Raw genomic sequence first — 12,668 nt, forward strand, 5'->3', positions numbered from 1 at the left:
ATATCAATTTTGTACCCTGAGGAATAAAAAAAAAATCTCAAGAACCTAGAATTGTATTTAGATTTAAAGAAGTATGAGATTTAAAAAATTAATTAGAAATTCTTACATTTAAAAACATATACACAGTAGGGTATAAACATAGTAAATAAATATAAAACACAAGATAAAATGTTATTCTAAACATGAAAATGTGTTTAGGATATTATTTTATAATTGTAGGAATCTTTTTTGTAATTTATATAGATTCTTTAATTTTGACTCAAAATGTTCAAATGTAACTTTGAGTACTCAATTATAAAATCTTAAAGGGCTTTAGAAATTATAGAAAAATTTCAAAAGCTAATGTCTAGAGTCATTCCATAAGGAAAAATTAAGATTTTCATTCTTAAAAATTTGAAAACACATTATAAATTGATGACATCCATACACACATTAAACTGTGGCAATTAGGGGCAAACATGAGCTATTTTAATCTCATTAAAATATGGATTAAATTAAGGTAATCAATCATGCAATTAATAAATAATTTCTTTACTGATTGAATCCCAAGTTTCACTATAAATACAACATATTTTTGGTCTCCCTTACCCTAAACCAAACTATGTCGTCTCCAATAAACCCTAGGCACAAAACTTTGCAACTCTTTCAGGATACACACACCAAACTTGAAGTTCATCATTGATCTTGCTAAGTGGAGGCTTGAGGCACCATAGAAGCTAGCTTAAGGAATCTCACCTTGATTTCTCTCTACCTCACATACTACACCCAAGGTAAGGGGAAGAGAATTTTGTCACTTTTATATAGTCTTATATGCATGTGTATGGAGATCCCCTTAGTCTCCTTGTGTATATATATGTGTATAGAAGAAAAACATTGGGTTTCATGGTGCTTATGTCATGTAAAAGTAAATTTTTTAATGAATAAGTAGCTTAAACCCTAAGTATTGCTTAAAAAATTGTTTTAGTTTTATATTACTTACATTTTAAGTCCTAATGGTTGATAGTTTGAAACCCTAGCTTGTATGCATGATATGTAAGTTGGTTGCTTGATTTTGAAACTTAAAACACCTTAATACTATTATAATTTAGGTTTAATTATTTTGCGGGTCCTTATACTTTTACCAAATTTTAAAATAAGTCTATGAACTTTTTTTAATTGGGTCCTCCGTCTAATTGCCACTATAAAAAAAATTTAGTTGTAGACACATAATGAGTTGTTGCTTTTAGAGTTTGTTGCACTAGAGTCAAACAATTGTGAGAGGCTTTTAAAATAATACTTGGGTTGATTTGACCTGCAAAGGTTGAAACTCTACATAATCTCACAAGTGACTCAGTTGTACTTATAACATATTCTAGAAGCATCAATCCACTGTTTGCAAATCTAACTAGGTATATGCGGATACATTTTCAACCCAATTAAAAAAAAATTTCAGGTGACTCAATTAAAAAAAGTTCAAGAACCTAATTGAGAATTTGATAAATGTGAACTTGTGATCAATTTAACCTATAATTTAAAGTATTTTTTTTATCATTAATATCTTTTGTTTGTAAATATGTTTAACTTATATACTCATGAATGTTTACACACACATACTAACATATAATTCTAAAAAAATAAAAAATAATAATAAGCAATTCTTATAATATAAAAGTTATGAATTGTAAACTTGGTAACCATATTGGACACAAGAGATCTTTTATAAAATAAAGTAAAAGAATTTTGCTTCGAAGATAAGGACTCTTTTCAGACAACTAATTTTTAGTTATTTTATTTTATTTTCATTTATTTAATGAATCATTAATATTAGTTGGACATTTAATAAAAAGAATAATTTTAAACACACATTTGTTATTAGGTATTTGCATAAACAATATTCATTGTTATTTTTTCCAACAAAAAATATTTATTATTAGGTATTAGGAGAAGGATAATGAATTTTAAATTCACATTTATTATTATTAATTAAATTCATGCATTCATTAATTAGTTACTATTATTTTAATTCATGCATTTATTAATTTTTTATTATTTGTGAATAATTAATTTCTTATATTAATTTTATATTTCACCTAATATTTTTATTTAATGTTTTCATTTGAAAAACATAATAACTTTATCTTTTTTTAAAAAATGAAATTAATGACATTAATAACATTAATAATACCTCAAAAGTTTTGCCCTTTCTTTTCTTTCTTTTTTTTTTAACTCAAGACATGTAGAACAAAAGAAAAAACATAAAAAGTTTGTAATTGTAATATATGTGTTTAACTTTCTAATCTTTCTGTACTCATTATCGTTGGGGTTATGCTTGACAGAATTAACTGAAAGTTAGAAAGTTATTTGGAAGAAAAAACTAGTTGAATCATAAGTTTTTAATTAAATGTAGCTTTGATAATACATAGCTGAAAAACTACATTTTAAAACTTGAAATAACGTCTTAACAAACACCAGAAACTATTAAAAAAATTCATTTATCAAACCATCAAATAAATTTTTCAGCAAGTAAAAATTATTAGAAACTAACTAAAATGCTTACCAAACACACTCTAGATTGTATTTTTTTTTATAATTATTATATTTGCATGAGATGATATATTTTAGTGAAAATCTTGAAAGGCTTGATAATAATTTTAAAGATTGAGATAAGTAAAAAATTAACAAGAATCAAATTATATATATAATTTGAAGAAGTTTACTTGTGATGAAATTCAAATTGATAAATGAATTTGATCAGCCATGACTTTGTTCAAATGAATTTGATGAAGTGTGATAGTCATGTATAAAACAATTGACAAATTAATCTATTTTTCTTTTTTTTTTATCCATAGGAATTGAAGACAAGTATTAAATGTTTACAATAGTTCAAGTGTTTTCTTTAACAATTAAGCTAGACTCTTTTTCAAATGTATCTTAAAATTATTTTGACTTAATATTTATAAAAGAAAAAGCAGTATTACATATATATCATAAAGAAAATTCAATTAAGGAATTATCATTTTTAACCAAAAAAATAAAAAATATATTTTATCAAATTAAAAATAGTCAATTCAAATAATTAAATATGTATAGAAATATAAAATATTTAAATAATTATTTCTTTAAATTCCATTAATGATATATAATTACAAAAGTCATTTTGAAAATATTTGTAAAAAATAAAATTATAATTTAAATAATTATTATAATCTAAGTACAATATAAAAAAAATTGTGCGTCACACTAATACAAAAATTAGTATAAAGTAAGAAAAATTTGATGTACTTTTTACGATCCAAAAAAGAGCATTTTAGTTTAGACTATTCTTTTTTATGTTTAATAAATCATATTAAGCAGTGGAACATTTAATAGAAAGTAAATTTTATATAAACATTTATTTTTAGGTATTGGGGGGGGGGGGGGGGGGGGGAAGGGTATGGTTATAATAGTGATATTAATGAGTATTTAAATTTAATCATTCATGATTTTTTTTTATCATGCATTTATGTATTATATTTATGAATTTTAATTTTTAAAAATAAAAACATAAAAATGAGGTAAAAACAACTAATTATGATATCTTTGATAACATTAATTTTCTATCTAATGTTTTAATTTGAATAACATAATTTTTGTTTACGAAAATTATATTACATGTAAGTAATAAAACCTCAAATGTTTTTCTATATTACATGTTGCAAGTTAGTGTCATAAATAAATTTAGAGAGCGAACATGAAAAATTTGTAATTGTAATATATATATATATATATCATAAAATAATTCAATCAAAGAATTATAATCTTTAATTAAAAACAAAACATGTATTTTACTCAATTAAAGAAAATCAATTCAAATGATTAAATACTTATAGGAGTATAAAAAATCATTTCTTTGACTTTCATCAAAGATATTTAATTAAAAATATAACCAAAATATATAAATTATAATTTAAATAATTATTATAATCTACGTCTAACATAAAAATATTTTATTGTATTGCACAGACACAAAATCTAGTTAGACTCATTTAAGAATTGAACAATAGTTTATTCAAAAAGATATATGAAAGGATTGTTTCAAAATTTTAAACCAGAAGTAAAAAAATATAAAAAAAAACCTCCCAAACTTTGATGAAGTGGAGCAATTAGCATGACCAAAGCTAACAAGGCACATGAACCATTTAATGTCAATGCAAACGGGTATGCTTGCCACCCCTAGCATGTTAGGTCACGTACATTCTCATGTGTCCTTAAAAATTCACAATGCATACATACACACTCCATAGAGTCTTGTAATTATGAACCGCTGCAACCAAATTTTGTTTTTTCTGAGTTAGAGATTATGAACATTTCTTGATTCATTGGATAAGACACTAATCTTATTCATAGTGTATGATTATCATTGACTTAAATTTTTTTTACATAGAGATAGAATCAAATAAATTTTTTTATATTACATAATCAATTTTATGTGTAAACAAAATTAAATTTCACCACTACCTCGGGTTAAAACTCCAAACATATACTAGTATGATGTTATCTTAAATAGTCATCGGAAAAAAATAATATCCTTAGTGGACATTGCAAGAGGAGAAAGTGTGCAATAGTCTATGCCACCCTAATTCATGACCCACAGACCATTAATATACACTGCCCTGTGCACGCAGCACAAGTCTTCTCATGGAATTCAGCGTTTTATTCAAACTTCCTCTCATACCCGCGCACTAACCAAAGTATCGGTTTATTCAAAACTATTAAATTTAATGTTAGTTTTTATGTTCACCTCATCTCTCTTGCATTTTCTATGTTTTTCTTTCTTGCAAGAAAAGAGAACCAACCAACTCAGAGGTGTGTGACCGTTTTAAAAAAAAGTAAGAGAGAGAAAGTTAAAAAAAACAAAACAAGTAAATACGACTCAGACAGTCATAGATCAACATAAGTACTTTGGTCTAAAAGACACCCAGTTTCACTCTCCACTTTGCTTCTCATACGAGGCTCTGTGCTTGCTGTTATCAGTTTTTCTCTGTTTAACCCCAGAAATACGTAACACAAATCAAAACATCGTTGTTGTATTCGAGGTATTTGTCAACTTCACCCTTGATTTTACTCATTTGGGTATCCCTAAAGTTCCTCAATTTGTTTAGATCCCCCACCATTTCTGGGCAATTTGTTACATTACAGTACAGGATCAAATAAATAGGTTTTTTTAGTACTTTGTTGGGTTTGGATAAAAATACGATTTTTATCCTATCCTATGTACCTTCTTTTAAATATTTTCCATTGCCCGTTTTCTATCTCTCTTATTTCGTGTAGTTCTGGTTCTTTAATTTAGCATTGGATTGTGTTCTTTTGGTTTTGTTCTGCCTTGATCACAGATGGTAATATCAATTTTCTTTTCCCTTTCTCAATTGAGAATACCTTTTGGTGAGGACTTTTGGAAATGAAATTTATGCTTATTACGGTGTAAAGGTGGATGAAAGAGAAGGGGTGAAGTGGTGATTTCCCTTTTTTCTTTTTCAATTTTTCTACAAATCATAAAAGCTTCTAATTATAAAGCTTTGGCTTTAGCATGCAAGTTGGCTAAGGGAAGGAGCGTCAAGAAGAGAGACGCCAATAAAATAAGCACTCTAAAAGATAAATGGTGCAAGATATGAAGCAGCAGGACAATGGAGAATCTAAGAAGAAGGAGCGTCACATTGTGACTTGGACTCAACAGGTGCTTCTTCTCTCTTTACCTGTCTGCATTTTTTATTTATTTTTTACGTTTGTTTTCTCTTCAATCTATTTCATTTAGTTAGTTCTCACACTGGTTATGTGAATTTCAGGAGGATGATATACTAAGAGAGGAGATTGGTATTCATGGAACTGAGAAGTACTCACTACTCTTTGATAATTTTTCTTTTGTCATGCACGCTACTTTCTTCCTTGATGTGTGAATTAAAGTGATTTTTATTTCAATTAATTGTATGCAGTTGGGCAATTATTGCATCTAAGTTCAAAGACAAAACGACAAGACAGTGCAGAAGAAGGTGAAACTTTTAAAATTGTCTACATTTTTTGAATTTTGATCTTGACTGGTTCAAGAGATCTTGTTGGGTTCTTGGTGACTATCAATCTGATGCTTGATTACTAATCAAATTCCAGATGGTACACTTACTTGAATTCTGATTTCAAAAAAGGTGGATGGTCAGCTGAGGAAGACATCCTCTTATGTGAGGTAATGGTGCTCCCTGTGTTCAGAACCTACTCTCATCTCTAATGGATGCCGTGGAAATTTGAGAAGCTTATATTATAATAAAAGCATAGGGAATATTGAAAAAATGAAGTTCTTATTTTTCCTCTCCGTCTGATACTTTGGTCTTTAACCAAGTTGAATGGTATCGTGCGATCCTTGTAGTTGACCTCGCCTAGTGGGATAAGGCTTTTGTTGTTGTTATTGTCTGATGCCTCTGTACAGTAGACAAAATCCATTGATGAACTTGAGTACTGAGGAGCAGCCTAGCCTATTATTAGGAGTAGGTTACAACCAAACCAACCTGGATCTCATATGTATATATGTATACTCCTGTGGATGGCACTAACTGCACTTTACTACACATGGATAAATGTGATCTTATATTTTGCCATTTTTTCTGTAGGCTCAAAAAATATTTGGTAATAGATGGACAGAAATAGCAAAGGTGGTCTCAGGCAGGTAACCAAAAATTCATTCTTTTCTTTACGAGTTCATTTGAATACATGATAGCAGCTTTATGAACGGTTAATACTTAATGCAATGCTTTCTGTGCAGAACGGATAATGCTGTTAAAAATCGTTTCTCCACACTCTGCAGGAAGAAACAAAAATATGAAGCTTTAGCAAAAGAGAACAGCACATCATACATCAATTCAAATAACAAGAGGGTGATGTTCCAACATTGTAATAATATGGATACAACATCAGAATCTGGAGTACCTATTAAGAATTTGAGGTACTGTATACTCTATTTATCAAAATACACAAATCGACAAAGAGAAGTGTTAACATGTTATCCTATTGCAATATAGGAGGACCCATATCCATTATAATGCAGAAAAGATCAAATTTGAGGACCGATTACATTTACGAAATGAAACTCCAATAAATCAGCAACCAAGAGCACCACTTGCAGTCTTGGCTCAAAACTCTCATAACTCAAACAACTTGCCAGACCAGCATCATGTTTGCAATCCCAAGTTTAGCAGTTTGGGTAGTTGTCTTTGAATTGAACTTTAGTTTTGGAACTTGATTCACAAATTATAAACCTGAAACAGAAATCAGGATATAGTTAATATATTCAGCAAACAAAACTTTGGCCATCCTCTCATTGTAAGATGATACTGGTTTATCATGATTCTGCAGCCCAAAATTACAAGATTCAAGGAACATTTCTCAAAAAAGATTACCCAAAGATTAGTGCATTGATGCAACAGGCGGAGTTACTAAGTTCACTAGCTCTAAAAGTTGATGCAGGGAACATGGACCAAAGTTTTGAAAACGCATGGAAGGTGAGGCTTGATAATTTCTATACTTACTCCAGTTTTGAATATTGAACACCTTGTGTGCTTCTTCAAAAATGAACTTATTAGTTCATGTGATGAGTTGAGCCCAAATAGGTTATACCTTTAGAACTTCAACATCAACGGAAAGCAACTTGTAATTGTCAACCTATTTATATGATAAATATGAAAGCCATTTAACATGTATCTTGGCTTAGTTCTTTAGCCACCCTAGTAGTGTTAAAAGCTAATCAAATGTATTAGGCGTTGCATGTTACTATAGTTTCTATAACATTTACAATTTCCCTATTTATGAATCTGAAGCATTTATTTAAAGAGAAACATGAATCAAATTAGTTGTTAATCTTACCTATGAGAACTTCGAAATAGTTTCATAGATCATCTTGCTAGCATATATTCTAATATTGAAAACACAGCTTGATATTAAGACGCCCATCATGAACTGCTCGTTCTTGAGCATATAAATATGATAAATGTCATTTTTTATACTCTTTTCTATAACACTTGTTTGAATTGATGTCAGGTTCTTCAAGAGTTTCTGAAGCGAACCAAAGAATCAAATATCCCTGGACAAAAGATTCCAGATTTACAGCTTGTAGATCATAAAGATATGATTGAGGAGTTGAAGAGTGGTAATAAGGAAGGCCAGGTTCTTCAGGAGCTTCTGAACCGAACCAAAGAATCAGATAACGCTGGACATAATATTCCAGATTTACAGCCTGTAGATCTTAAAGATATGATTGAGAACTTGAAGAGTGGTAATGAGGAAGGCCTGGTACTTCAGGAGTTTCTGAACCAAACCAACAGAGCAGATATCCCTGAACATAAGATCCCACATTTATGGCTTGTAGATCATAAAGATATGATTGAGAAATTTAAGAGTGGTAATGAGGAAGGCCAGGTTCTTCAAGAGTTTCTGAACAGAACCAAAGAATCAGATATACCTGGACATAAGATTCCAGATTTACAGCTAGTAGATCTTAAAGATGTGATTGAGGACTTGAAGAGTGGTAATGAGGAAGGCCAGGCTTGTTGGAGGTACTTTAAGTTCATTAAAGATATTACTTTACCTGTGCACTCTGTGAAATGTCTAATAATTTCTGAATATGTTCTAGGCAAGTGGACCGTTATGAAGACTCTCCAGGCAGTTCTGGATATAGTACAGGATCAATTCTCCTGTGTGAGTCAGCTGGTGATAATCTGGAGCCTTCATTTCATCAGGATATTGGAACTGAATTGAAGTCTGAACAACTTGAAGATGAGAAAGGAGTAGGTAGAGATGATGGGAAAGTGGTTCTGTCTACTTTAAATGTAGATCAAGGTAAGATAATCCATTTCTGTGTTAAGTAAATAAAAAGAAAAGTATTTTTGGTAAAAATTTCAGTTCAGGAACAATTAACCATGTAAATAATTGATTTATGTTCAAAGAGTTAATGAATACCACATAATGACTTAACCACTAGAGTGCTTAATTGTTCCTAAGCTGGAAATTATATCTAGGCTTAGTTTTATATATTTTCTAAAATTAAATTTTTTTTCTATATGCTAATACCCTAATAGTTTATTGAATTAGAAGTGCTAATATGATATGTATTCTGGCAGATACGTTACCGTGTTTTGAGGAACAGATAAACAATGATGGGATTGTTTCTGCCTCATCAAGATTGGAGTTCAGCTCCCCTCTTCAAGTAACCCCTCTGTTTAGATCCTTGGCAGCAGGAATTCCCAGCCCACAATTTTCAGAAAGTGTAAGTCACCCAAGCACTTGCTTATTGAACAATTTTAAGGCCAACAGAAAGACTATATTAGTAATAGTGACAAGTAGCTTGATTATATTATTAGTAATATGACATATTAGCTAGACAAATGAACCCATGTATCATAAAACTGGTATCAGAAATGGTACTCTGGAATGTTCTTACAAGATCTGTCTCAATTACAAGTAGGACATTCAGAATGCTGTTTATCAGTAGATCTATTCAAGTAGTAGTGGTGGGAGCTTTTTAAGTTAATGGTAGAGTAGAGCTTGTTGAAGTGGGGATAAGATTTTATCTTTAGAAGCATAACATGATTAGGTGTTGGATTATCAGATTCATTTTATTTTTCCTTTTTTTAGTTTAGTAAGATGAATATCAATTATATATTAAAAAATGGTGGCATTTTATATTTTCATCACAAGTGTCAGTACCTAGTAGATGAAACCATAGACGCCTTATCTCCATTTTCACCATTTTATGTAACAGATAATACCTTTAATAAATCTTAAGTATTCGTCAATCTATTGCTACTTCAAGGTCCATTCAGGTTTAGATGAGGTGAGTTTTTGAAATATTTAGGCTATCCCTACCTAATATTGATGATGCAGGTAAGAAAGAGGTAAATGAAGAAGACGAATCTGTTTGTAATCAAGTATTAGGATGACATAAGGATAATGTGCTGGTGAAACTAATGCGATACATATACATGGCATGGACTTTCTAAAAGCCATTTGGATTTTGTAGCTTACAGATTATGTGGTGAAAGAACTTACTGAAGTTTTCCACACATAGGTGAAGCACACAATGACATAATAGATTCATAGTATATATTTATGTTGAAAACTATTGAAGCAAGAAACCACTTAGCAAACAATACTTAATTTTGTGGAAAGTTTAGTGGAAGCTGTTATATATTATCACCATCTGCTAAACAAAATAGTCATCTAGCATACATGCTGCTTGAATCATATTCAGCTAAGCTCTTTAGTGTGTTTGAATCATAAGCAACCCAAAATTGACGACATCTTTAGTGTAGATTGTGCGTTAGTTTACAGCAGAGGGATAAAAGGTATAATGACTCACGCAGTCAGGGAAACAGCCTTCATATAAAGCACATTTTGTTCTATCCTCGTTGTCATAAGTTTAATCTATATGGTGATACTGTGAGCTTGGGGCTAACCACCTGTTGCATTAGAAATATTCACATACCTTATTCTAGTTTCTTTTTTGATTCGACACCTCTTTTGATTTTTGTCAAGAGTTAGAATATATCGAAATTTGAAATTAGACTAACCATTATTTTAACACTTTTTTCTTTCAGGAAAGGAACTTCTTGAGGAAAACACTAGGAATGGAATCTCCATCCATCAACCCAAGTGCCAACTCATCACAACCGCCACCCTGCAAAAGAGCCCTACTACCTAGTCTATAAACCATCTGAGATACAAATATTGAACCGTTCTTTCTCCATTCTGAATCCTACTTTCTCATCTTGGCAGTAATCTGGCTTGTGGAGAAAAAAATACAATTTCACTGTGCCTAAAATTTTGAAAGGCATATGCTGCTCCCCAAGAATGTTATGATACATTCTTTCCGCCTTCAACATATCTAACATCTCAAAAGTTACCTTTTTGAAACTTGCACATAAAATTGGCTTGCTTAGTGTGTCATTCTTTGGTTTGTTTTCTTTTAATATTGTTGTTCTGGGTATGTTTTTCTCCAATCCAGCAATCAGCATTTTGTCCGGAACCTATTTTTGTACAGAGTTTACTGTGTAGTCACTAGCATCCTGATTCTTGAGTGTGTATGAATACATTAGCATATAGATAGAAGAGAGAAAGAAACTTAGCATTGGGAAATTGGATTCTAATTTGTTGTTTGGAGTGTGCATGGGTTATGTAATAAATATTTTTCCCTTATGGTTCTGATGTACTGAAACATAACTATAAGTGACTGGAAAGGCATTTTGGTTTTGATGTGCAGATACTGTTTCTGTCCTGTCTTTCTTTCCTAGATTCAGCACAGTCAAATGTATAGAATTCTCAAAACTAGGAAAAAGAGAAGTGGAAACTTCTCAGCAGGAAATGAAATATGCATAAACAAATAGTCCCTCTACCCCCCTCCCTTTCTCACTCAACATGAAGAAGAGAATTTGACACATTGACTTCCCCACCATTATTTTCCCGGCAAATAAAAGAAAAAGAAAAAGAAAAGGACAAATTCCAGGAAACGTCACCAAGAGGTCAGAGGAAGCCTATGTCAACCAATTTAGGGCCTCATTGGGTAAGTTTCTCTAGAAACACTTTTAGGAGAAGAAAACAAGAAAAAACTCAAATAAACTTCTTCATATCTAAAATTAGCTCTCCTTTAGCTAATTTGTAGGTATGCTCTCATCTTTTAGAGAAATTATATGAGAGAGTTTCTATAAATTAGCTAATTGTTAGCTTAAGGAGAAGCTGATTTCATTTTTTTTTCTTATTTTCTTTTTTTAGAAGTGCTTCTAAAGACAACTCTGAGCAATAAAAACTGTTTCATTTCCTAAAAGCAAAACTGAACAACAAATGGAGAATAAGAACACAAATGTAGAAGCAAGCATACCTTTCTCTTTGATATGGTTTGTTTGACATGGAGTGTGTTCTTTTGTTGTGTAGAAGAAGAATTCTTCTTTCACTGCATTCTTATTTAGTTAGGACAACTAGTTCATGGCTGGTGATGGAATACAGTAGTACGCAGATAATGATGACTTGGGCAAAAGCAGTTGGTGAAAAGAGGGAGGGAACGCCCTACAAATAAAAGTACATACCTTTGCTGTTAACTTTGTCCACCAAAAGGCCCACTTTGACTCATTTGGTCTGACCAACCAATTTTCCACTCACTCTAATTCAATTCAATTAACTTCAACGCCTTAATTGATTTTAAAATATATAGAATAGATAGTTTTTGTTAAGAGACTTGGTTATCCTTTTATCTTTATCTTTTTTTATTACTTTTTTATTCTTATCTCTAGGGAAAAAAAATTAATTAAATAGATATTATGCGTCAAGCCCATTATATCTATAAATAGGAGGATACTAAGGTAGAGAAGAGACATTCAAATTAGTAAACCTTGTGGGGATAGAATATATATATTTTTTAATTATTAAATGTTAGTTGTTAGTTTTAAGAATACAATCGGCTTTGTTGTAAAAGGAGTAACCTTTGAAGGAGAGATTATCTCCAATTTTTGTAAGTAAAATTGTTCTTTTCCTTTGTGTCAATTTCTTGATTCCTAGCAGTTTTCTCTAAAATGGAATATATATCATTTTAGATATTTTGATCATTATTCATTTTAACAATATTTTTAATCTTTTAACCTTAGACCAAGCTCATGACATCCAACACATCTCATGATGCAAGA

The 12,668-nt window shown here is 30.5% G+C and overlaps 1 protein-coding gene and 1 long non-coding RNA gene across 3 annotated transcripts; one reads left to right on the forward strand and one right to left on the reverse strand.

Moving 5' to 3' along the window:
- The first annotated feature begins 4,775 nt into the window (after positions 1-4,775).
- Positions 4,776-11,253, forward strand: LOC100793723 (transcription factor MYB124). Of its 2 annotated transcripts, XM_026126787.2 has the most exons (14): positions 4,776-5,054; positions 5,352-5,471; positions 5,545-5,692; positions 5,802-5,848; positions 5,949-6,005; positions 6,121-6,193; positions 6,615-6,670; positions 6,767-6,946; positions 7,023-7,204; positions 7,357-7,502; positions 8,038-8,552; positions 8,630-8,835; positions 9,117-9,262; positions 10,593-11,253. In XM_026126787.2, exons 3-14 carry the CDS (start codon positions 5,615-5,617, stop codon positions 10,701-10,703), a joined length of 1,797 nt encoding a protein of 598 aa, XP_025982572.1. In that variant the 5' UTR covers positions 4,776-5,054; positions 5,352-5,471; positions 5,545-5,614; the 3' UTR covers positions 10,704-11,253. The 2 variants fall into 2 exon arrangements, with proteins under 2 accessions (XP_025982572.1, XP_006602308.1); XM_006602245.4 differs by lacking the exon at positions 5,352-5,471.
- LOC102667133 (uncharacterized) lies at positions 6,834-12,179 on the reverse strand. The gene is made up of 3 exons (XR_419449.4): positions 11,870-12,179; positions 9,126-9,278; positions 6,834-7,259 (listed from the first exon to the last, which is right to left on the reverse strand). It is a non-coding gene; the product is annotated as an uncharacterized lncRNA (long non-coding RNA).
- Positions 12,180-12,668: the final 489 nt, after the last annotated feature.

This window comes from Glycine max, chromosome 18 (genome assembly GCF_000004515.6).
Source record: "Glycine max cultivar Williams 82 chromosome 18, Glycine_max_v4.0, whole genome shotgun sequence".
In the NCBI taxonomy this organism is placed as follows: Eukaryota; Viridiplantae; Streptophyta; class Magnoliopsida; order Fabales; family Fabaceae; genus Glycine; species Glycine max.

Excerpts from the sequence above, each read along its gene's own strand:
- LOC100793723 (XM_026126787.2), top strand. The coding sequence starts at position 5,615 with ATGGTGCAAGATATGAAGCAGCAGGACAATGGAGAATCTAAGAAGAAG. Across the intron at positions 6,671-6,766 it reads GCAAAGGTGGTCTCAGGCAG|AACGGATAATGCTGTTAAAA; the intron begins GTAACCAAAAAT and ends CTTTCTGTGCAG. Across the intron at positions 8,553-8,629 it reads GAAGGCCAGGCTTGTTGGAG|GCAAGTGGACCGTTATGAAG; the intron begins GTACTTTAAGTT and ends AATATGTTCTAG.